The sequence below is a fragment of the Trachurus japonicus genome, chromosome 17, assembly GCF_045865225.1.
Source record: "Trachurus japonicus isolate A0001 chromosome 17, Traja_1.0".
NCBI classification, from domain to species: Eukaryota; Metazoa; Chordata; class Actinopteri; order Carangiformes; family Carangidae; genus Trachurus; species Trachurus japonicus.
This window is the reverse complement of record NC_140923.1, coordinates 14,356,447-14,381,988: the sequence shown is the minus strand read 5'-3', so window position 1 is coordinate 14,381,988 and position 25,542 is coordinate 14,356,447. Positions and strand designations below refer to the sequence as shown.

General features: G+C 40.6%; 1 protein-coding gene across 3 annotated transcripts in view; it reads right to left on the bottom strand.

Annotated features, from left to right (window-relative positions):
• Nucleotides 1-13,839: 13,839 nt before the first annotated feature.
• The window catches only part of LOC146970316 (retinal-specific phospholipid-transporting ATPase ABCA4-like), a 46,009-nt gene continuing 34,306 nt past the window's right edge, over nucleotides 13,840-25,542 (bottom strand). For all 3 annotated transcript variants that reach the window (XM_085804534.1, XM_085804532.1, XM_085804533.1), the window contains 14 exons: nucleotides 23,884-24,061; nucleotides 22,838-22,953; nucleotides 22,360-22,507; nucleotides 21,912-22,035; nucleotides 21,351-21,480; nucleotides 21,060-21,180; nucleotides 18,027-18,089; nucleotides 17,526-17,632; nucleotides 16,158-16,299; nucleotides 15,727-15,861; nucleotides 15,316-15,419; nucleotides 14,987-15,079; nucleotides 14,216-14,465; nucleotides 13,840-13,989 (listed from right to left, as the gene is read on the bottom strand). In XM_085804534.1, coding sequence (XP_085660660.1) covers nucleotides 13,873-13,989; nucleotides 14,216-14,465; nucleotides 14,987-15,079; nucleotides 15,316-15,419; nucleotides 15,727-15,861; nucleotides 16,158-16,299; nucleotides 17,526-17,632; nucleotides 18,027-18,089; nucleotides 21,060-21,180; nucleotides 21,351-21,480; nucleotides 21,912-22,035; nucleotides 22,360-22,507; nucleotides 22,838-22,953; nucleotides 23,884-24,061 — 1,828 coding nt within the window. In that variant the 3' untranslated portion in view covers nucleotides 13,840-13,872. The remainder of the gene's footprint in view (nucleotides 13,990-14,215; nucleotides 14,466-14,986; nucleotides 15,080-15,315; nucleotides 15,420-15,726; nucleotides 15,862-16,157; nucleotides 16,300-17,525; nucleotides 17,633-18,026; nucleotides 18,090-21,059; nucleotides 21,181-21,350; nucleotides 21,481-21,911; nucleotides 22,036-22,359; nucleotides 22,508-22,837; nucleotides 22,954-23,883; nucleotides 24,062-25,542) is intronic.

The following is a 25,542-nucleotide window of genomic DNA, read 5'->3' as shown; positions in this document are numbered from 1 at the left end:
GTTTGCATTTCTGTATTTGGCTGCACTCCTCTGCAATCATCCCTTATCTGTGTGCACAGCAGCTAAGGGTTCCTCTCCCTGAATGAATGGGCTCAATAAACCTGTCACAGCCCAGACTTGTTGACTCTGTACTGACTCAGGTTACGGGGATCCATCCTTTTTATTGGCTTCAGTTTGGCTACGGATTTACAACGTGACGTTCTGCTCGCACCTGACACCGCCATGAAAACATCCAGTCACTTAATATAATTCACTTGTTTGTTGTTCTGCTCAGTTGTTGTTGCTGCTTTCACCAGTTTGAGCTGATAGCTCTCTCAAACAAGAGACTATAACTGTTAAAATATTTTCATATAGCAAGAAAGTAAAGAAACTACATTATATTTAATATGTTGTTGTAAATTTACCCAAATTATGAATTGGTTCTTTGGATTTTTCAGTTGTTACATGTCACATTGTCTTTACATCAAATTATAAAGCGCTTATTTGTATTAAAGCTCATACTCTTTAATTTGCATAGAGATGAGAATGTCAGCTTTAAAGCTTCAAATAACACAAAATCCTTAAGTTGGTGTAAAGTACTGGTACAGTATTGGTATGTTTAAAGGGATAGTTCAACATTTTGGCAAATTGGCCCATTGCCATAATCGCTATAGTCATAGCAGTAGGTTCGTTAACTTTATTTGTCCGTGTAAGCTATTTTTAGAACGGCGGAGCGAAGCAGCAGGCTGCTCAGGGCTACGCTATGGACGCTAAGGGAATTTCTTGGTTTCCCTCATCAAACTCATCTAATACAAAATCCCAAAACTCCAAAACGCTCTCATGGACAAGTTGTGACCTGCACATTCACCACGCTATGAGATAATAATGGAACGTTACGAAACTGAGCCTTTTTCTTTTTTTTTTTTAAAGTATATTTTTTGGGCTTTTATGCCTTTATAGATAGTACAGTTGAGACAGACAGGAAATGGGGAGGCAGAGAGAGGGGGGATGACATGCAGCAAATGGCGCCCGACGCGGGACTCGAACCGGGGCCGACCGCAGCGAGGACTGTGCCTCTATACATGGGGCGCCCGCTCTAACCACTACGCCACGCGACGCCCCGAAACTGAGCCTTTTTCGAGGTAAATACAGGGTAAATACAGAGTCTGCTTGCTGAAAAACTGTCACTGAACGCAACGCGCATCAGCGGTTTTGCATGAATTTACGTCTAAAACAGCTCCGTCTCGTAACGTTCCGTTATTATCTCATAGCGTGGTGAATGTGCAGGTCACAACTTGTCCACAACAGCATTTTTGAGTTGTTGGGTTGTGTATTTGATGAGTTTGATGAGGGAAACCAAGAAATTCCCTTAGCGTCCATAGCATAGCCCTGAGCAGCCTGCCGCTTCGCTCCGCCGTTCTAAAAATAGCTTACACCGACAATTAAAGGTAACAAACCTACTGCTATTACTATAGCGATTATGGCAATGGGCCAATTTGCCAAAATGTTGAACTATCCCTTTAATATTTTCAGTAAGTTAAACCACGTAACAATGTCTTCATTGTGTGATACTTGTGTAATTGTTATTCATTGCATTTCTCTTGCATCATCATGTGGTGACAGCATTGTCACAGCACATCATCATGGCTTTGAACTTTGCAGTGCCGCACAGTGGTATTGATTGCTTTTAACATTGATTTATGTGCACTAATGTGGCGTCTGACCCCAGAGACCTGCCGACACATAACAACAGACTAAACAGTAACTGGTGCTGGTCTGTGGATTGGATTTTTTTTGTTTTACTCACAGACACACCGCATATTTCAAATGAAGAGAGATCACAAAAAGGAACTAAAGAATATCATATACAGTAGTAGCACCTATTTCATGCTCCATAGTACATGCTTTAAAATTTGCTCAGGGTGTGTGGTGTCAGTTAAATGTCTATACAATATAAATGTGAAACCTACAGCAGAGTAGAAGTCGCAGATATTTATCACCATCCTGGTTTTCTTTTCTCCTGAATATTTAATGGGCTCGGCAGACGATAAGGAGATGAGGGTCATCGGGTCTTGGGAGGGCCAAGCGGGATGTTAGCTGCTGCTGCTGTCAGGACAGGTGCACACGCGGGGATCTTTGACTGACAGCTGTGCATGTCGAGGCATATAGACGAACAGGCCCCGTCTTCCAGATTAACTTTCCACTGCTCAAGCCTCAGAGATTGATCTGTGCCAAGGACTGGCAAAGCCTTGGTGTGGGTATTGTAAAAGGAGATTGGATGTGTTCTCTCAAGGAAAGAGCTCCCAAGGTTGTGAGGGTGAGAGAGAGAGAGAGGGAGAGAGCATGATAAAAGAAATATGGAGCTTTTATTAAATCACTTACAATCATTGCTGGGGATGTACTCACACACAAGCATAGAATCACACGTTTTCATGGTCACTCACTCTACTTTCGTTTTATATAGTTGATTTCTTTTCAAACTCAAAAACCCTGAATCAGTTGGGGAAGTTATTGTTGTATTGAAGTAAGCGTAAACAGACACCAATACATTTCACTAGATGAAATACATGGAAATAAACCCGAGCAGGAAAATTTCTTTATGTTTTTTATTTTTTATAGCAGAATCTATCGGTAACTTAAGATCAAGACTTGTGAACCTGATTGTACATTGTTTGTGTTTGCAGATACTTTCGTATTGATATGGTTGTCTTTAATCATTTGGCGCTTTAACTGCTTGAGCTCTGTTGAGCATAATTCAAAGGAGTAGTTGCTGATTTCAATATGTGACTTTTCACTTTGTTGTGTGCTATGGAGCTACAGCTTTGATTAGACTGGACAGAGGGTGCAGCAGCTATCTTGGCTCTCTGTTGAAAAGTCTCTTTTGCTAAGGAGGATCACAGAATAAAACTTTATCACCTCTGATTTATATGAATAGAACCTATATTATGCACAGTTATTTTAGGTATTAGACATATTTTTTTCTTTTGCTTGCTGTTTACAGTCTGTGTGCTGAGCTAAGATAATTACCTCATGGTTCCAGCTTTATATAGATTTGATAGCTATTTTCTCAGTTTGCCAAACTTTAACCAAGTGTGAATTAACAGGGCAATCCAAGCATATGGTTTGTTTTTGTCACTGCTATAGCATTATTAATGTAACCAGGGAAATCATTTTCTATGTCCTGGCAAAAAGCTGACAGTGACCTGCAATAAGCTGCAATATGTGTGACTGCAGACAGCCGTCCTTATTGTCTTTGACATTAATGGGCTAACAGTGGGGATGGGATCACCTGCAGCAGGTGAGCTGGGGAAAATCTGTCTGCCTGCTTTTACATTAGTACAAATTGAAGCAGGCTGTGGGTGTGTACATGAGATATCTCTATGAACAGCAGTCATGGATTGTGTTTAACTGTATAGTCTCAAAAGCTGCAGTCACATTACTGTGTGATGTGAGCCCGTAGCACTGTGAATTTACATTTTCAGTTTAATGGAACTTGTTCTTCTGACTTTCTCCTTTTTAATGGCCTGAAATCAAATAAATTAGACATTCATAAGAGAACTGTATGTATTCTCCGAGCAAATGATTCAATTATGTTCTGTAAACGAGGCATGACTGACCTTTTTAAAAAGAAGCTATTCATAGTTCACTTTCCAGAATTGCCTCTGTGGTTCAGCCAATCTATTTAGCATTTCCTGATGCGTTAAATAGGGCTTACAATATCAGGACATTTCAAATTGTGTCAGGTGACAACACATTCTTTAAAAAAAAACGATTATAGTTGATATAGTGCAGATTTTTGCAGATATGTTGGATTTAATCAAATGTTCAGGAACAGTAGTTAAAAAGTGGTTGTCTATCAAACAGTAAGACTTGGCTCTACTGCTTCAGTAGAAATACTTGAGTTGATCTTTCAAAACTACAATCTGTTTGGACAATGCACTGCAAAAGGACTTTTATATTACATAGTTAATCTGGTCTCCTAATTATCACTGTCTTGATGTGCAGGCTTTGTAATGTCCCATCAAAGGTATAGTGATGTAGTAGTTATTTGTTTACACTGCTTTGCATCCGCTGTCCATTTTTTTTAGTGTTTACAGTCCAACTCAGAAGCAGCAGCGGCTCCCAGGTGAATCCGTCATTACAATCTTATCTAGCATTCTTCAAACCTGCAGAGCTGTAGTTTAAATTCTGTTGAGGATCCCAAAGTTTTCAAAAAAATATATCATATACTGTATGACAAGAAGAATATGAAAGATGTGGAGAGAAATGTGTGCAAAATATTGGGAGAAAATATTGTCGGAGAGTAATGATTAAGATTTCCCTTTAATCTTAAACCTTGTTCATATAATTAGCCATCAAGGTTTTTTATTTCTAAGAGGAATAAAAGGCTTCTCTCCTCCTGATCTTTTTGTCTCAGAGGCTGGAGGGGTGTGTTGTTGTTGTGTGGCTTTGATTGATAGCAGTTGGAAAGCTCAACATCGACATGGGGAACAACGAGAGGAAAAGTTTAGCAAATTTGCACCTGTAGCTTTCAAGGCACTGGCCAACAGTGTCTTTGTTGGAAGATTAAAGACCACATCAGCATCAAAGAGGAACCCAAGTGATAATTGGAGGTAAACTGGCGAGCGGTTTAATCTGCTGTGGTTGAGCAGCTACTGGCCTGCAGGCTGAGTCACCAGCAGCACACGTTTGTTTTACCCTGTGAATGATTGTTTTAGAGGTGTGTTTGATAAGGTGAAGGTGCAAGATGTGAGTTCATGTTTGTCACTTAGCAGGCACAATAAAGTGGTCATTGTAAAAAGTTGTTGCATCTGTTTATTTAATTTAAAATAGTCGTTGTAAAAAGTTGTTGCATCTGTTTATTTAATTTAAAATAAGTTTATTTCTTCTTGTTTGTTTGGTTTAAATTGAAAAGATCTGATTGACTTTGCAGAATCAAGTTATCCATGGAGAAATAAATGCAGAGTCGCCTGTGCAAGGTGAGTGGGTCATATTCATATTGATTTTGACAACATAATTAACTGACAGTAAAATGAAATAATGTGTGGTGAAATGTTGCAATATGAAATTTAATACAGGCAAATTAAATATAGATACAACCCTCTCAATTAAAACTACAAATAAGCAATGAAATAAGCAGCACAATATCCATTAGGTGCAAAGATTCGAGGCTGTAAAAGTGAAAAACAATGCCGTCACCAGCTTGTGCCACAAACAGCATGAATCTATTCAATCTCAGTGTCTCTGCATGTAATCTCAGACCGACTCCATGAGGTTGAGATCAGGGCTCTGTGGGCTCCAGACCACATGTTGCAGGACTCCTTGTTCTTGTTGCTCAAACAGCTCCTCCTCATGGCTCTGGGGCCTGTGTTTTTCAGGATCAGTCAGATGCCTCACTGATGGACAACAATGCAAACACCTGAAGCTCCTGAAAACTTTTGCACAGTGCTGCAATTATGGCTAAATCAATATCCACTGAAAAAGCTCCATTGTGTCTTTTAGAATAACAATGGCCTACCTATTAGTCATCAATATGAGCCATCATGAACCCCCCAAAAAATATAAAAAATCAGAATTTCAGCCTTTTTTTTGTTCAGAAGAAGGGAATTTGATTCACAGAGCAGATACAGTATGTTAGAGCATGAAACAGAGCAACACTTTTTTTGTTCAGTTTGACTTTTGTGGAAGTGTGAAACTGAATTTTAAAGTCGTAGATGTCATATTTGAAAAGATTCCTCAAAAAGATGTGAGATCGGGTAGCCCGCTCCACCATCCCATCTCTTGTGTTCAAATTTTCCATTTACTTCCATTTGATGATTTTTCCCAAGAGATGGGACTGAGTCATCAGCACTGAGCTAACGACTCATAGAAGAACACATACCATTTCTCCAGCTTTATTGTGAAGCACACTTTTTTTAAATAGCAAAGGCAACTTTTGTAGACCCACGAAGAGTAAAGATGAATTATTCTGCTTCAACTTCTTCACTGAAAAGTCAATGTGCAAACTGCTGCACGGTGCAGACATCGAAGCTTTGAGATCAGCATTTGAAAAGTCTTCACGCCCGTTCTGTCTTTATTCCTGTGACCTGTAGCCAAGGCAAAACAACCCCCGCCATGTCTGACATCTTTCATAATCATAATCAATAGGCCAAGAATAGCACTTGAAGTTCAGCTATGTCGATCCATCCATCCTTCTCAATCGTCTTTTCCCCTCTATTTCCCCCCCGGGGTCGATACCACTGGCTTTAGAGGCAGCAACAAAGTTATTCACATTTCTGCCCCAGGGGAGTAACAGCATGGAGCTGAGGTGCGGTGAGGAGGCTAATGAATGTATTTGTCATATCTCTAATGGCTCACTATATCACCACAGCACCTTGGCTTGAGATTTATGGCGAATGCAAATGCAGTCTGCGTCGTAGGATTTTCAGTTTTTTTGTATGTGTGTGTGTGTGTGTGTGTGTGTGTGTGTGTGTGTTCCTGGTCCGTCGCTGATGAGACGCTGTGGGAGAAACATTAAATTGACGACACCGGAGTCTTTTCTGAGTCAAACTTGTGAGGATGTTGACAGAGTGCCATGATAAATGATAAACACACAGAGGTCTGCGGGGAAGTTGGTATTCACAACAGCAAGGGTGCTAGAATGGCAAACTAATGATGAGTCAATTCTACTATTGATTAGGGCGAGCTTGTTTCGGTCCCCCGAGGGCCCACACACACACACACAAGCCCACACATACACGCAACAGCAGTATAGGTATCAGCTTACTCTAAAGTTACACTGAGATGTCTTTTACACATACCAACTCCAGAAACTTTCTCTCACTGTCCCTCTTTTTCTTTGCCGCACAAGTCTTACACACCAGCAGAACTTCATCTTCTTCCATTAAGTCCCAAGTGACTTCATTTTGAGGCTGTATTTTTTTTTTTATCTATAGTATGCACTCTAAATGCAAATGACCGAGTGTCTAGAGTTGGAGCATGTACTGTACAGAGCACAGCTGAGGAAGACGGCGACAAAGAGAAGTGTTCACAATCCTAAGAAATATATTAACATTGATTTAAGAAATGAAAGTAATTAGTCCATAAATTACCTTTTTATTTTTACACAGCTCCTTCTGTGATCAATTTGCTTCAAATCTACGGTGGGTGTGCCCCGAGAGCTCAGTGGCTACTGCAACTTCAGAAAACACATGCAATGACAAACACCCTGCAAATTCAGAAAACATCCTCATCGATCCTCTCTCTTTGTCTCTCTCCCTGACTTTTCTCTCTCTTGCCATTGAAAAATTGAGGCAAAAAAATAATCTAGAAGGAAAGAAAATGATGGACATGCTAGAAGGCACTTGTTAATCAATGCTTTTAATAATAATAGTAATAATAAACTTTATTGTATCGCTCCGTTCATGCATTACAAATTGCTTTACAAGAAAGAAATGACAAGTGAAAAGAAAAACATGTAATTTGCTTTTACACCACAGCTTACAGTAAGTTGCAGTGTGTTTGGCTCTTTAGGGCCACCGTACCAATTACCAAAGGACAGAAGTTATTCCTCGCCTGTTGACTGACTCCAGAGCTAAAGCGTGAACAGTGAAAGTTTTAGCCAGCAGCGTATTTCATTGGTGTGTTTGTGAGTTTCACGAGCAACATTTTGTATGTACTGTAGCACGATTGAATAACTGGTGTGTGGGTGTGAGGAGTATTTGCTCGATATTTCTCAAGGGGGGCGGCTCCTGCAGCCTCTGTGGAGACAAGAGCTCACACAGACAGACACGTTAGAGTCAGGAAGACGATGCAGGCTGAGGCTGCTGCACGCAGTCGCCGCACTTTAAAAGCACACTTGATCAGCAATTCCTTCTATGAGCCCACACATCCCTCAGACTTCAAAAGACACTTCTCTGAAGGTTCGGGGCAGGAGCTGAGTGGATCACAGAGGGATGCCTCAGCAGAGCCACCCTATTTTGTTGACAGAAGACATTACTGGGTTATGGTTATAAACCTGCTGCCCCTTTCTTATGTGACTGGTTCCGGGTCACATAAAAACTGAAGAAACATTTTCAAAACAACACAAAAGCTTTTAAAGGGATAGTTCACCCAAAATTCTAATTTCATTATCTACTCACCCTCATGTGGACTAAGGGCTGGGAGAAGTTTCAGAGTCCTCCGTGCCTTCTCTGAGTTACAGGGGGGCTCGGCGCAGCACTGCATGTCCATATGACGGTAGCGAACAGAGCTCAATTTTCTTCGTCCAAAAAGACACCAAAAAACATCCAAATACCTCCATAGTGCTTGTCTGTAATGTCCCTCTTGTATTGAAGCCCCGAAATGAGAAATTGTTCCGAAAAAAATTTACTGGGAGCTTCCACTACAAACAAGCTAAAAATATAGACTTATTAAATTTTTTTCGGAACAATTTCTCATGTCGGGGCTTCAGTACAAGAGGGACATTACAGACGAGCAGTATGGAGGTATTTGGATGTTTTTTGGTGTGTCTTTTTGGACGAAGAAAATTGAGCCCCGTTCGCAACCGTCATATGGACATGCAGTGCTGCACGAAGCTTCACTGTAACTCAGAGAAGCCACGGAGGACTCTGAAACTTCTCCCAGCCCTTAGTCGACATGAGGGTGAGTAGATAATGAGTGAAATTTGAATTTCGGGTGAACTATCCCTTTAAGACATAAAACACACACTCATCACCTGCTGAATTCTGCAGGTGATGAGTGTGTATTATGTTAGATACAGAAGATAAAACAATAGTCCTGCAGCTTTTCTACTGTTAAACTATGTAGGCTACAACCTGAACTTCCATTCAGTCAGCACAGATCGATCAGCAACAAATGATTGATGATCCCCCCCCTTCTCAGGGAAAACGCCATGATTAAGGTAATTTGGGAAACAGCTGAGCTTTTGCTCGGTACTGACTTTTATCGACAACCGCGTTCTTCTTTAACCTCTCTGGCTCTCTAACTGTGTGGACCTGTGAGCTTCAGATGGCTCTCTGAAAGAAAGGATTTGTCTCAATCACACCATACCAAACTATTATTACTGCTTGAATGGCAAATGTAGATATAATAGACTCTAAAGGAGCATTAAAAGTATATGTTTTGTAGAACCGAACCAAGGTCTCCAGTTGTATTTATTGGCTCGAATACTGTTCCTCTTTTCATGCTTTTCTCCCACCAGTCGTCTCATGGTGCATTTAGATGATTGTGCTGCTGGACACTTCTAGATAATGCGGCAAATATATCTATGGAAAGCTGCCTGAATGCACAGTGATTTAGCTGAGGCTGAATGTGGAGTCGGAGAGTGACAGTTGTGGTCCCCTGATCCAGTGACGTCATGCAATCACAATCTTTTCCTCCTATTATACCTGTGATTCTCTGTCGTTCTCTTTCTTTGTACATTTCTGTCTCATTCTCCCACACAACACGAGGCAGAACGAGTGCAACAACCTTGACACACAGTTCTCCTCCTTTTGGCTTATAGAAACCTTCTCTGTCATCATCCAGGAGTTCACTTTTATTATTCTGTTTTATAATGTTTTAAATATAATTTTTTGCATACTGTCATGTCTGTCAACACAGATACACCAATAATCTTCCTTGACTCCATCCGTCAACCGTGCCCCCAATTAAACTCATGACCCAAAATATCCGCTACGCTCTGGCTCACAAGCTAAAAAAAAAAAGGGACGTTAAATGCTGTGTCTCAAAGAGAAGGCAGACATATTCTGTCTCACATCACGCATTAAAAGTCGAACGAGGCAGTCTATGCAAACTAAAAACTTGCAAACAATAAAATAAGGACCTCTCGTCTGCTCCAAACATGAAAGAGACTAATTCACATCATTCACCATGATCCGACATTGACAATCATTACAACTTGGCACCTGATCATTGCTCCTAATTTTCATCAAGTGTGCATGTCATCATGATTTTACACTTGTAAAACTGGTCTTCAGTATAATCACCAGTCAGACTTGGTTTGACACCGATAAACCTTAAAATCCTTTAGAAAGTGAAATTATTGTGACCTTGACACAGTAAGAAATGTTCTTTATTTCCACTTAGAATAACCTTGTGTTGAAAATACCTTATTAAACATTACCAGTCTGTTATGTTAGTCACATATTGTTCATACTCTGTTAATGTTTCCCTGCGGCAGTAAGTGTTGGAAATTCCTCCACTCGACAAATCCACAAATCAGAGGGTGTCTGTCCTGTGATCTGATTTTCTGAGACTGATGAGGCATATGATCAGTAAAATATCAACAATATCAATATTAAATACATATGTGTCTTGAAAACCTTAAGAAGTTACACCAGTGATTCAGTGTTGTTGCTTCATAAAGGAGAGAAACTTTTAAAGAAACAAATTAGACTTTGGACTTTCACATTATGGTCCTACTCCCATAATGCTGTTGTAGCATCGTTTTGCTTAATTAACACCCACATAGTAGATTCATATTGATGGTGTGTAACCTACCTGTGCCCTGGATTTTTTTTTTAAATAATTTAATTTTTCACACCTCTTTTCATGAAATGATTGTGAAAATGTCATTATTTATGTGTATATCTTCTTAAAATTGTATTGACCAATCCCTTCCAAACATATCACTGTGAAAAATAAACCACAGTTAATGTTTATAATAGGAATAAAAAGAGGAAAGTGTCTGAAAATGAAATTTTTCAATTTTATTGGTAATCGTGTAATACGATACCTGTGTTTAGTAAATTGACAGGTAAAATTGGAGAAATTGTCCTTTAACACGCACACACAGTAAGTACCTCATATTTCATCACCACAAAGGCTGTTTGATATCATAAATAAAGTGTTTTTACACATTTTAATAGTTCCATTAGAGACCTTCAGTAGGAATAGTTGTTCATCAGGTATTTGTCAGATGTGAAAATCATTCATCGAATCACAGAGGAACATTTGTTGTTTGTCATGAAAGCACCAGAACATTTTAAGTGGAGACCACCAAGGTCTGTACATCAAGCTAAAGAGACAGACTTATAAAGTTCAGGACAGTTTTATTAGTATTGGAATCACTGCAATGTAGAATGGATTTTGTAATAAATGCAGTTCATCACATAATTAACCTCATATGTATTGATTGAGGGGCAGGACGCCTTGGATCAATACCTGGTATGTATGTGATTAAGAGAGACTGATGTACCACTGAGGCTGTGTGGTGCTTATTAAGCCGGTAGCCGCTGGTCCTGTTGAGTCCCGCGGGGTCGCTTTCTTCTCTCTGCTCTGCAATACCAGTGATGAAGTTTGTCTGACTAGATTACATTATGTGCCATATGGCATCTGAAAAAACAAGAGAATATATGTGAGGGAGTTTCTATCTGTCAGCGAATGAAAGGAAAACTTTGGGATGTTGAGATATGATCACAATATTAAAAGAAAAAAGAAAAAAACATTTCATATTCTGTGTCATATCACCAGGGGTCTGCAGCTTCACCCATCACCCACTGTGCACAGCATCAGGTGAGTCGGACCATGAAGTATTTCATCTCAGGACAGCAGTACAACAAGTCTTTCACAGTGTGTTTTATTTGTAGATGATATTTGTATGATGTATTCATGTAAATCAGGGATTTTCCTATCATTTTAAGTTTGAATCATTTTAAGCTGCAGCAGTACAGTAAATTAGCGATTGTTATCCTATTTGCATGTACAATATTTAAAGATCACGTTCACTTTGTGAGGAAAGTCATGTGTGCAAGATAGAAAAAAAAACAGACTCTGCTTCATTAAACTTCACTGAATTCAAATTTCAGGCAACTGACTGAAAAACGTGACAGAGATTTGTCAAATTAAAACAATAAGAGAGATTTTGTGGGTTCGTTGTTGACTTTGACTTCTTGCCACAAATGAAAGAAAGCTTTAATAAGAGCAACAACTGTGTGCTGATGATGTGACCTGATCCCAAACATATTGATGACACTTCTCATCTCGTGTCACACAGGGAGAATATTTCCATCATTTTAATAACTGTCTCCCAGTTGTGTCATGGCAACAGGGATTCTGGCAGAAAAGTATTTCTGACTTGTGCTTTACAGCAGCTAATTGAGTATATCCATCCTTATGCTATGTTTAATATTCTTTTTTATTGCTATATGGCACTATACATTTATAGTTAATTTCATATAATACAACATAATATAAAGTAGCTCTGTAAAAAGCTTGTGATATATCAGTAGTGTCAATCACATTAATGAGAATTTCAAAGTTATTTGTGCTTAAATATATACACAAACAGAAATGTAAAAGCAACAATATATTGATAAAGGTGGAGTTTTTATACCAGTCTAATACTTTTATTCTATTTGCATCAGAATAGTTGCTGATAATCCCTTAACTAACTAATGAACTAATGAACTGATTAATAGATTTAGTCCTTCGGATGTTTTGTACTTGTTTTGAACAGTGTTTTCCCTGTGAAACATTGTGGTGTAGAGTATAAAGTATAAAGCAGCATAAAATAGAAATACTTACTCAGTACAGTTCATAAAAAATAACTAGTTTCCATTGCTGTCCACAATGTTTTTAATAAAAATGTGTGTTAAATTTTGGTAACAGGGACAATATCAGTGTTTTTTTTTTCCTGTTTTCTTGTCTCAGCAAGCTCTAAATTAGCCTTTTTCAGTATTCAGCCGCATACGAGCAGTCACATTTCACACCCTGTTACAGTATGACTTGTTTGGCCTCCCACGGCGGCACTATTCATGCTCATCAGCTCCATCCAGATGACCATCTGAGCAGGAGAGGTGCATGAGATCCACACCAGAGAATTCATTAGCAGCCACAGTGCCATCATCCCTCTGTTTCTTTGAGGGTAGCCAATGAAATCCAGGTTAGTGGGCGGCCTGAGGCGATGACACCATCCACTTGCGGCAGAAGAGCAGTAATTGGACTGTGTGTCAGATGAATTCGAGTTGTGACAGGCCACTCTCTGCACAGCGTTGCCTTGGCCACAATGCAAAGCTATCTCTGAGCCACTCTGCTGACCTGCAGCGGCCGCCGTCTTAGCTTTTCAGCGAAGGTCACGGGATGCATTGTGGGTCAGCCTTTCAACTCTGAAGTTAAAAGGCTGAAATGTTTAATGACAATTTACTGCACTTCACATTTACCTTAGGAAAACTCTGGACCGTTTTATTTGGGTTTGATGATGCAGTACAAATCAGCTTGACAAGACTGCACAGAGCATAAAGTATAAAGCATGTTTAAGGTTTATTTGGCCAGATACAAAATAGAATTCCTCTTTATTTACATCTACATTCAGCTAACGGCTCTTTGTTTTCCTTTTCTTCTTTAAACACCAAATGTAATCCTCCGAGAGGAAAGCGTCATGCTATTTTGTACTGACACTGGGGAGCAACATGACAGGCAATGTATGAAACACAACAGTGAGTGACTGAAAAGAAGAGAAGTGATAGTAAACATGTTTTGTATTCAGACAGTTGAGACAAACAACATGAAATGACACTTAATTTAAACACTGTAAATAAAGTTGAGGTGTGTGTGTGTGTGTGTGAGCGTGTGCCAGTCAATGTTGACGTTTTTTAAAAATACTGCTAAGGTGCTTAAGTCTTCATTACACATACAATATGTACATATTTATACAAGTCAGTCAGTATAAACACAAGCATCATTCTTTCCCATAAGAAGCTCACATGATTTCAAGTAATAATTCAATCAAAGATGGTTTTTTTTTTTTTGATGGACTGTTCTACCAGTGACGCCCAGTCTTGTCTCTGTCCTGAAAAAGTATATTTGGCTAGTGAAGGGGAAAAGGAGTTGGAAAGTTACAGTCGTTTACTGCCCGGCTTAATTAAACCTGTACCTTTGTGTCTCTGTATTTTAACAGATGATTTTTCTTTTTCATGTTTTCCTCTTCACTGGTGAAATCTTGATGTCTTTTCTTCCTCCTGTCATCCGTCTTTGTAACGTAATGTCCTCGTCCTCTCCTGTCTGTTGCTTGGCAAAGTTGACAAACACCTGAAAGGCAGGAAGAAAATTGAGTTAACTACTGTAATTTAGTTAAAGTTGCAAAAACATGTTTTGTAAGCTTTTTTTACTTTGACTTTGACTTATGTCACAAATGTTCTGTATCTGCTAGTTATTTCTGGCATGGTGTTAAAGCTCAGTTTGAAATGTCATGTTAAAAAGAAGAAAGCTACATTGGATCTGATCTTATATAAACAGTGAAGTTTTTTCCATGTACCTGGTCCAGTGTTGTCTGAGAAACGGAGTAGTCTTCGATGCTGAGTCGCTCTTTATTTGCCACCACCAGCTGAAATATCCTGGCTAGCGAGGACGAGGCGATCTCGTACTGCAGCGTGTTGTAGTGCTTCTCCCGCTGAACGCAGCCGGGGAAGGAGCTCTCCATGAAGCTCTCGACAGGCTCCAGCTCGGGGGACACGCCGGCCTTAGCTGCCTTGATTTTCATGGTCACTACGTAGCCGTCTCCAAATCTAGATGAGGGAAACAATGGATGAAAGTTTGCATGTGTCTTTCCATTTGTTCAAAGTTTAGAAGTTTTCTCTTATGCCAGATGTGGTTTCTTTCTGGAAGCAGGTGGTGGTGATTGTTGTGATTGTTGCTTGACAAGAGCTTCAGCCATTGTTGCGTTTACATAACAAGAGTTTATTATAATAGGCCTTCTGAGCAGCGATACATCAGGAAGTGACGAGGCAGTCTGGGGCTAGCTGGTTAGCATAAAAAGAAAAAACGTGATAGATGCTTGAGTTTACATTAACATTACTTTCCATCTCCACAGCTGTGGGCGAGTAAAGGACCGAAGTGTGGTGCGAAATATGTGCCGTTTTGTCTACATTAATAACCACACATCTGTTAATGCTAACACTAGCTGTGGAGCAATAGCAATACATACAAATGGCTGTGTACGTTTGCCTTTTTTGGAATATACTGTATCTCTAAGTACATGAATTGTCTGTCCCATAGTGTCTGTGATAAAACATTCAAAGCCTCTTACTTGTATTTGAGATGCTGGATGGTTCCCAAACACTTGAAGGTCCCATTGACCATGATGGCCAGTCGAGTGCAGAGGGCCTCGCACTCCTCCATGCTGGTGGGAGAACAACAACAATAATCCATCTTTTATTGCTGCTGTTACATGTTTGTGAGCAGTGAATCATAATTTCACAGATCTCTGCAGTAAAAACACACACACACACACACACACACATGTCTAGTCATGATTTCAGCAAAAAAACTTCTTGGCAGAGCAGCTAAGTGTGTTTGGTCATCTGCTGCAGCAGATGTGTGCAGTGGATTAATTTCATTATTAGACAGATACTGAACCTGTGTGATGTCAGCACCACGGCCCGGCCGTCCCGGATGACGCTCATGATGGCGTTCCACAGGAAGCGGCGAGAGTGTGGGTCCATCCCTGTCGTGGGCTCGTCCTTAACACACACACACACACAAGCAAACATAAACAAACAAACTTGACTCTCCTAGCGAACGAGAGACCATCTGAGCAGAGACCAAATCCTTATCTCTATCAGCATATGGCAAAGATCTTAGATTTATGCCAACTTGAATTGAACCGAGCTGTTGCCTGCCAATGTATAAAACATTCGGGGCCAGGCTTGACTGAACCCATATGGCTTCCCATCTGGAGCCATATACCGTTTTATTGATAAATCCCTGCATAAAACCCAAAAACCCAAATAATGGGCTCATGAGCTGCTCGTCATTGGCCCGACTCACCAGCAGCACCAGCGCCGGGCAGCCAATCATCGCGATAGCTGTGGAGAGTTTGCGCTTGTTGCCTCCGCTGTAGGTCCCTGCACAGCGGCCGGCGTACTCTGTCAGCCCCAGCTTCTGGATGCCCCACTCTGCCACCTACGGTACATAACAAGGGGAAGTGGAGAAGTGTTTGGAGGGTACTTCTACCCAGAGTGCTTTACTGTATACATGTTTAGGGCCACTCCATAACAACACTTCTGCAAAATTAAAAAGGACAAAACAAACATTAGCAAACACCGAGCAACGGTATAAAGGGGAGATGCACAAAACAGCATTAATTAACAAAACCGATGAGCTCTGTGTCTGACGCTCAGCCAAACATTAGTTTCCTGGGAGGATGAGACACCGTGAGGCAGCAGCAGATGTGATGCAGCTGCTGGAGTCCTACTCACTCGAGAGATCTCTGACTCGGGAACCCCTCTGAGACGAGCGTAGAGGTAGAGATGCTCCCTGCCGGTGAGGAGCTCGTCGATGGCGTCAAACTGAGGGCAGTAGCCCATGTTCTGGTGCACGTCAAGAATCTCTGTCACGATGCTGGGAAACGAGACACAACAAGGTGCGAGTGAACACACAGCTGCATAACACTGTAGGAATAACAAACTATCGATCAAACAAACTGTGTGTGTGGTTTGCACTGATAATGTCTGTATTTAAAACATGTCACGTAGGGCTCAGAGTGTCCTGATTCATTTTCTTATCAACTGTATTCATTCATTTAATGGACAAATTTTGTTTTTTGTCACTAATTACTGCCAAGTATGTGCGTGATGGTTTCCAGTGTTTCTCAAAAAGCAAAAGTGCGTGTGTGTGTGTGTGTGTGTTTCACTATCCCTGTGGGGACACTTAGCTGACACAAAGCAGTCTCCAGCCTGAGCCATTAAAATAATACCCAACATTAAAACCTCAAAATTCAATTCTCTTCCTGTCAGGGGGTGGGTTCTTAATTTTTGTCCCCATGGTCGCCACATGTACTGAGGTTAAAGTCGCCGCTGAGATGTAACAACAAGAATGTGATGATGCTTTCACTTCCTCAAGGAAAATACTGTATGCTCATGACTCACATCCACACTGAGGCTGAAGCTTTGAAGAGAGGTCACACTGTAGTCTAAACTCACTTGACTGAAAAGTCAAGAGCCGCTGTAATTAGTAGTTGTTTTTAATAGCACTCAATCAGGACTTTTATTAATATGGGTTTAAGCGTTTAAGTGTCTTAAATTGCTGTTTGAGAGCATTTCCAGTGTTTCCTCTCGGTGGAACCATGTACTTTCACACAGAATTAGGCTTCTGGCTCCACTTTTCCTTCGTCCAAGGTGAACAGAGGGAGGAAAAAGTTCAAAAGAGGTCAAAACCGGAGCAACTTTACAACTTAATTTGACCAAATACAGCACAATAGTGCTCTTCTGTTTACTGCAGTTGTTGCAGGAGCATCTCTGACCTCTTTGTACTCTGAGAATAGTTGGCATGAGAATATTTTTTATTAGAGAACACTGGCACCAAAAGCATTCGCTCACTGACAGAATTTGATTTGGGATTTGAAAAACTTAATTGTCAATCAATCCTCCTTTTGCCTGTTTTGGAGAAACACATTTTTTTAGTCACAGGATGGAAATTAAGTTTGAACGACCTTCTGGGTCCTCAGACTCTCTAAATAACTGAACTGTTTCCAGCAGCTTTTCATCTGGAACAGATTTTATTCTTTAACACCAGCCCATCCAGCCCTGCAGAGGGTTTATGTCTGGTTCTGACTGATCTCTTCGTACCTGTATCCAGCCACAGTCGCCTCCCCAGAGCTGACATCGGTGTCACCAGTCAGCATTTTGAAGGTCGTCGTCTTTCCAGCTCCATTAACTCCCAGGAGCCCAAAGCACTAACAGGACAAAAGACGATCATTGTGTCAATACAAGAGCACATTCAGCCCAGATACTGAAAGTGAAGTACTGAGGTTATGACTGACTGACTGATGTCCTTATGAATCTAATAATCTATTAGTTTTCATGAGACGTCTCACAAAGGTTTAATGTAATAATATAAATATAACCAACACACCCAGACAAAAATAAGACCTTAGATAAACAGACTTCATTACGTTGCCTGCTGATGGTAAATGCATTTCCATCTCTACGTGTGTGACTAAAAGCTTAGTCGGTGTGGGTTTACTTTAGCAAACACAAGAAGACAAAACTTGAGAATCAGAATTAAAGAAAGAAAAAGAAAGAAAGAAAGAAGGAATTAGTAGCTCTCAATGAACTCAGTGACTTCACCTCTCCTGCAGGGACTCCCACACAAATCCGGTCCACAGCTGCCCTCTTCCTGCCCACATACGTCTGTGCAGAGAAGCCATGGAAACAATAATAACTCAGTTTGTTTATGCAGTTATATTTGTGTATCTGTGTACATTTCATTATAAGTGACAATTAGCAGATAATTTTGTTTTCTTTATCACAATGCAATAATCTGTGTGTATGCACCCTCTTTAATATTTGTTTTTATCCATTCCATGCAGTGCTGTGGTGTAGTCTATGTGATACTCAGTGTAAAATCCATTAATATTTCAGTTTACCCAGTAGTCGAGTTGAGGGGGGATGGGGGGGGATGGCATCCCCCCTGAAATAAAAACGATCAAAATCATCCCCCCTGTAAAAATGCCATCCCCCCTCTCCAGTGGCGCCGCCAGGATTCAATTTCAATGTACGCACAGAAACGGCAAATAGGCTGCAACAATTTTTTTTTCGGGGGGGGGGGGAGGGAGGGTCGCTGTGCCCATCATGCCACGTAGCAATGGGACTTGTCATAATATACTGCACAACTGAAAATATTGTTGCGACCCCGCAGTAATGTTGTTGTGATGTTTAAGTTGTGTGATTCCTGACTGACTGTGAATGTGTACGGGCAGGTAGGGTATGGTTGGATGAGAAGCTGAGGGGCCGGGGTGAGTGTGAGGAAGACAGTGTGTGTAGGTGAGTGAGGAGGAGCAGAGGAAAAAGTGAGAGAGCTGTCAGATAAGTTTGTGTTATGTTGTTGTAGTTACGTCGGGTCGGACGCTACAATATCAATAACAACATGTGCTTAACATAGACGTCGGACGCGAAATAGCCGCGGAGCGGAGCCAGTTTCCTTTCGGTGCCGTTAACCGACTGTGCCAGATGCGCCAGAGCGCGCACCTCTGTGCCAGGCTCGCGCTCTGCAGCGGTTTGTGTTGATTCATCTTAACAGAGCGCGTGAGAGATTAACACACACAGGCTACACACATACGGGTTACACATACCCACAGACACACAGCTGATGGGCCGAGGCTCCCCCAGTGGGGGCTCAACCTGGAATCGGCACTTATGAGTCCATAATCGCGGTGCAGACGAGTGAGTTTGGAGCTAGAGAGGAGAGACCTTCATTATCGCTGCTCTGCTGCGTGTTTGTGATCGTGGGTTTGGATCTCTCTTTTTTTTTTTTAAATGCCTGGAAAAGGCTCAACTGTCTTTTTGACATTTCTATACTGGACCGGGCGTAATCATCACATAGCGGTAGTGTAATAGGCGCCAGAAATCAAAAAGAGACAGATGACATGATGTAAACGACAATCACTGGCTTTTACGTTAGGCTTCCACTGATTGGTTTAACAATCAATGAACTCAGCACGTTTAGCCTGTTACAAACAACAAGCGTCTTTATCACACCCGCTCAAAATAAACAAAATTGCTTCTTTTTTTTTCCACCTATGAAAAAAATTGTACGCACAGTGCGTACAGGATTCCGGCTGGCGGCGCCACTGCCCCTCTCCATCCCCTTTTTACATTAAATGTTGGACATAACTATAATTATATTAAGGCTGTCGCCTGGCCTGGGCATTCCCCCCGAACATTTCTTACATAGCCCAGGTCCAGGATGTTTTCTCAGACGGAGTTAAACAGAAGCGCACATTAACTGAGAAGGTAGTTTTGTAATTTCCCGGTCACAGTGAATGCAACACAGGCACGACGCCACGACCAATCAGAGAGAAGTGTTGTAGAAGCGAGAATTTTATTGGTTAACAGCCAGGTAACCAAGGTGACAATCTGAACTCTAGCGATAGATAGCGTTCCGAGCGGCTCCGAATCACGGAAAAGGGGAGAAGTTTCTGCAGTCGTGGTGACTCGCGCCAGCAGGGACAGACCGCCGGTGGGTCAGTGGACCGGCCCGGTCCGGTCCGGCGTGGTGCTGCAAGTGACCCACTGATGTTAGTGTGTTTACATTTTGTGTTTACATCAACGTCTATGAGCGCGAGGAGTGACTATTCTCGGTCAGAGTTTTGTTTTTGCTCTCCAGCCACAGCTCCGTCCACACTAGACCAGTTCTGAGTTCACTTTCATACACTTAGCCATTCTTGTCATTACAATGAAAGGAACCTTAGTCAGTAGTCCTACTAAATGGGCTTTTTTAAATGTTTTATCTGAAGCAATGTTGTCTTTTCCCTTTATTTCCTCCTCAGAGTACACCAGAATGCCTTATTTATGTGTTAAAAATCACAATTTTTTTCTGGGGGAGTGCCCCCAGACCCCCCTACAGTGCTTTAGATAGATGTCAAATCAATTAAAGCCCAGCTGAGTTGGTACCCTTTTTTTTTAATAAGGTGAAAAAAATTGACCATCCCCCCTGAATTTTTTTTACAACTCGACTACTGAGTTTACCCACTACAATAAAACGATCTAACTATAGTCTATGTGAGACAGGTATGAACAGTGTTACTCACCTAAAAAGCAGTATACCCACTACAACAAATTAGACTACACCACTGATACAGCGTGTTACTTATTTATATATTAAACATGTTTACACACATCTTTTCTATCTGTTCTGTTGTTATTTGCTACAGTTCATACTAATGTGTATTTATGACATGTTATGCACTGTCTGGCTTGTTAAGAAATTGCTGTATTGTTATTTTCCAGTTGTTTTGTCTGTATTGTTGTATTCTTCAAAGTTTCTTTTCCATGTGCCACTGGGGTTGTTTTTTTTTTTATATATCTAACCATCTTACTGAAGTTTTGTCAGTGTGTATGATGTCAATGTATAAACTCTTTTTGCTCCTTAGTCTGTTTGCATGGATGAAATCCAATTCAGCTATATGAATATTTATATTTCTATGGTTATATGGATTAATGAAAATAAAGCTGAAGTGAAACTAATCAATACAATCTGATTTTAGAATAGCCATATAGAAAACAAGGATCTTACTGAACCTGCAGTGTCAGTACAGTGAGAGCAAGTTATGTTTAGTCATAGATGTCTCTGAGTCAGTGATTTTTTTTTTTTTTTTGTACCTTCGACAGGTCTCTGATCTGCAGGATGTCTGTCTTGCTCCCTCCTTCATAAATCCTCAGCCTTTCTGCAGCAACATCGTCATCTTCATCGACTGTTGAAGTCTGTCTGTACTCTGATAACCTGAGGGTACAAAAAGAAAAGAAGAAAAAAAACATCAGATGTGTGGTACAGTACAAGAGATGAACTTTTATCTGTGAACAACAACAAAGTTTCAGTGGAAAGGTGAAGATGCTGTGTATGTAAACCTGTTAATAATAACAACACTGATCGGTATTAACCCTGTTTCTTACCAGTGGTCCATGAAGAACCGGTACTGGATGAGAAGATTGAGGATAAAGTACACGAAGCCTTCCATGGCCATGAAAGTAACATTTTTCCCCACAAAGTCCCACCGGAAAGGGTCCATGGTGTGCTCCTCACCTGGAAACAGAGAAACAGAGATCAGTTCTGAAAATCTGCCCTTTGTTCAGTGAGTAAAAACAAAAGAAAACCTCAGATGGTTTTATTTTATATAACTCACAGGCTGTTCAAACATTATTTGTCCTGAATGAGAGGACAGTGATAACTCGTCTGTACCACAGAGTCATTTGTCACTCAAAAATCTGACACAACAAAGGAGGGGTTTTTTTTATTTTGACTCCTAAAGGTTCAAGTTTTGCAAAGCTGCCTTTTTTTTCCATTGGAGACTGCACTCTGGGCTTTTCTCACCTAGTTGTCACTGATTAAAAGACCAATAATTCAAATGGCAGCTTTTTTTATGATGACTCATGTAAGTGTTGGGTAAGTTTGCCAAGTCAAACGAGGCTCCTGACCAAACCTTTTAATAAAAAAAATGAGTAGACTGTACTTACCGAACCTGGCGTAAACATCGGTGACGGCCTGGTTCATGGCCATATCTATCAGACCTCGCCCGAGGCAGAAGTGAGGGAACACCAACAGGCATTTCTTCAGCCACTCATTGAACATCAGCAAAGACTGAAAACACAGAAACACATAAACTCGATTCAATTCACATTCCCCTGAAGCACTGACGTAATACAAAACACTTTGACAATAATATCAGACCAAGTTTATTCATTCAGTGTCATGGGAGAGCTGTCTGCGTCTAAATATCTGACATCTACAACAACATAAAAATAAAAAATCTTCATTGGCATCATGTTTAATGAAACATTTTGATATCTAAGCATGAAATAACTGCAGTTTTTGTCAAATAAAAGAGGTTTGGTCTTTACATTTTTTACATAATTTTCTTTTTTTTGTTGCCACGTTTCATCATCTGTGTTTTTTTGTACTTACGCGGTTGTTTTCGAAAAGCTCCAAGATGAAGGTGATGGCGCTGCTGTTGATGCCGATGAACAGGTTGATGCAGGACAGAGAGACGTATGCTGTGCTCGGGATGTTAAATATGTAGGACATGGGATACATCATCGGTGTCACTGACCATCTGTGAGGCAAAGGAGCCAGAGAAAGGAGAAAAAATACTTCAAAACTATTTCCCATCATCAGAGTTTTCATTCATTTCCTGCCCGCTTCGGTTTATTTCACCTCCCTTTCATGCAATTTCTGCAATTTGTTCTTGTTCCCTGGATTTCCTCGCTGGTGAATCAGCTCGTTATCCACTTCCTCTTGTCTCATTTAGTCACACATTCGTCTTTTTTTTCTTTTTTACTTTAGTAGAGGTGAGACATCCTAATGAAGCCCTTTGGGAACTCTTACAGTAAACCACCACCTCACCTACACAATCTGAAGCAAATGAAATTTAGCAAAGTCTTACCCGTATAGTAGAAGCAGTGCAACCAGTGCTGGCAGGTTGGACGGTGATGTGTAACACTTTTTGTCGAAAGCCATGAAAATGCCTACAACCATGGCAGTGCTGAGGGAGTAGTTAATCTGGGAGACAGAGGAAACAGTATTTCATTATAAGATGATTAAGACAGAAATTAACTGTAAAACAAAGGTAATAAGATGTACAACAACATGAATCTACTGGTATGACACATGAATTAAAGAGATAGTTCAATATTTTGGCAAATTGGCCCATTGCCATAATCCCTATAGTCTTAGCAGTAGGTTCATTACCTTTAATTGTCAGTGCAAGCTATTTTTAGAACGGCGGAGCAGAGCTGCGAGCTGCTCAGAGCTACGCTACGGAGGCTGATGGGATTTCTTGGTTTCCCTCATCAAACTCATCAAATACACAATCCAAAGACTCCAAAACGCTCTCGTGGACAAGTTGTGACCTGCACATTCACCACGCTATGAGATAATAAAGGAACGTTACGAGACAGAGTTGTTTTAGAGGGAAATACAGAGACTGCTTGATGAAAAACTGTCCCTGAAGGCAACGCACATCAGCGGTTTTGCAAGAATTTCCCTCTAAAACAACTCTGTCTGGTAACGTTCTGTTATTATCTCATAGCGTGGTGAATGTGCAGGTCACAACTTGTCCACCAGAGCGTTTTGGAGTTGTTGGATTGTGTATTTGATGAGTTTGATGAGGGAAACCAAGAAATCCCATTAGCCTCCGTAGCGTAGCTCTGAGCAGCTCACGGCTCTGCTCCGCCGTTCTAAAAACAGCTTGCACCGACAATTAAAGGTAATGAACCTACTGCTATGACTATAGGGATTATGGCAATGGGCCAATTTGCCGAAATGTTGAACTATCCCTTTAAAGCCTGAAATGACTTAAAAACTGAAATCAGCATTATCAGATATAGATTTTGTATCGTTTCCACCCTTCCTGATCTCATATTGATCCTAAAAGAAAACCTTAATTGTCTGAGATGAACAAACAAGAACTCCTCATATTGATCAGCTCACCATGTCCCAGAAGAAGTTGGACACCCAGTAAACCAGAGGGCTGACCCCGCTGACAAACTGCAGGTGCTTGGCCTTGGTGACTCGCTCCTGGATGAGGTAGAGGACGAAGCTGGCAGGGATGAAGGACATGGCGAAAATAACACAGATCGCGACTACGGCGTCCACTGAGGTTTTCAACCTGAAAGGAAGAGGTCAATAGAGTCAGTACGGTTCACTCTGGTCTGGGAATTTAACATCAAATATTTGAAATGCCAAAGCACCTTCCAGAAACAGATGTGTTTACTGAGTTAATCAAAGGATCGATAGTCCGTTATGAAAAGAAAAAAGAAATAAAATGTGTAATTTATGACAAATTTGTAAATACAAGTTGAGCAAATCCATAAACACAACAGTTAAACCGTAAGTCAAACAACAAATAATAAAAATAAGAAATGCAGATCAATATGTGTTTACTTTACTAAGATTCGATCATGTAAACCTGTTTCCAATAATGATCTGATTTATTTATGTCAATTTCTTTTTCCTATATTAGAGATGGGCCCGGTGGTGAAATGTCAGGGTAAGAGGAGCAGGTGTTGTAGCTGCTCAGCGTAGCAAGAAATCAATAAAACTAAATTAAATGTCAGCACAATGCAGATGTCTCTTTACAGCAATAAACCCAGACAACTGGATGAGAAATGGTTGTTTTATTATATCCACAGGCTTGTTTTGTTTTTTTCTTTGCTACATATTTTTGTTTTTACCTTGCCATCTGTTTCCTATCCGATCATTATTGAGCTATGTTTGTTTTTACTTTAATACAATGAAGCTTATTTTTCTATGTTGGGGGGCAGCTGTTCCTCAGGAGGTAGAGTGGTTGTACACTCATCTGAAGGTCGTTGGTTTGAACCCCGGCTCCTCTTGTCTGTATGTTGAAGTGCTGCAAGATACTGTATCCTGAATTGAGTGAGTGAGTGAGTGAGTGAGTGAGTGAGTGAGTGAGTGAGTGAGTGAGTGAGTGAGTGAGTGAGTGAGTGAGTGAGTGAGTGAGTGAGTGAGTGAGTGAGTGAGTGAGTGAGTGAGTGAGTGAGTGAGTGAGTGAGTGAATGTGTGAGTGAGTGAGTGGGTGACTGTGTCTTATTGTGTTGTGAAGCACTTTGAGTGGTCGATAAGAGCAGAAAATCATTTACGTGCAGTCCATTTACTTTCCCTCAGTTTTTAGAAATCTGTTTGTGAAAGCTTTTCCTCCTCTGCACAAGCCTTGGTTTAATTAGTTGTAAAAGATACTGTAGCAATGTGTAGTAAAGTAAAAGTACACTATACGGTTCAATGTGAAGGTTTTCCTTTGTTTTTAGTTTTTTTTACAATGATATAAATAAAACATTTTAAAAAGTATATAAATATAGGTTAATTCAACCTCCCTCTGTGCACGTCACTGTTTAATTCAGTTTAAAGTGGTACACAGGGCTCATATTTCAAAAGCAAAACTGTCCTCCATATACCCGGATATTAGTCCATAGTTACTGTGTAAAATGCAAACATGTGGAAGCTTCCCTCATTCACATGTACTGGTCCTGCTCAGGCCTGGGGAAATATTGGAGGGAGGTTTTTCATACACTTTCTCGGGTGTTAAAGGTCAAATTAGAACCGAACCAAACCATTTGACTGCTCTGTTCGGGG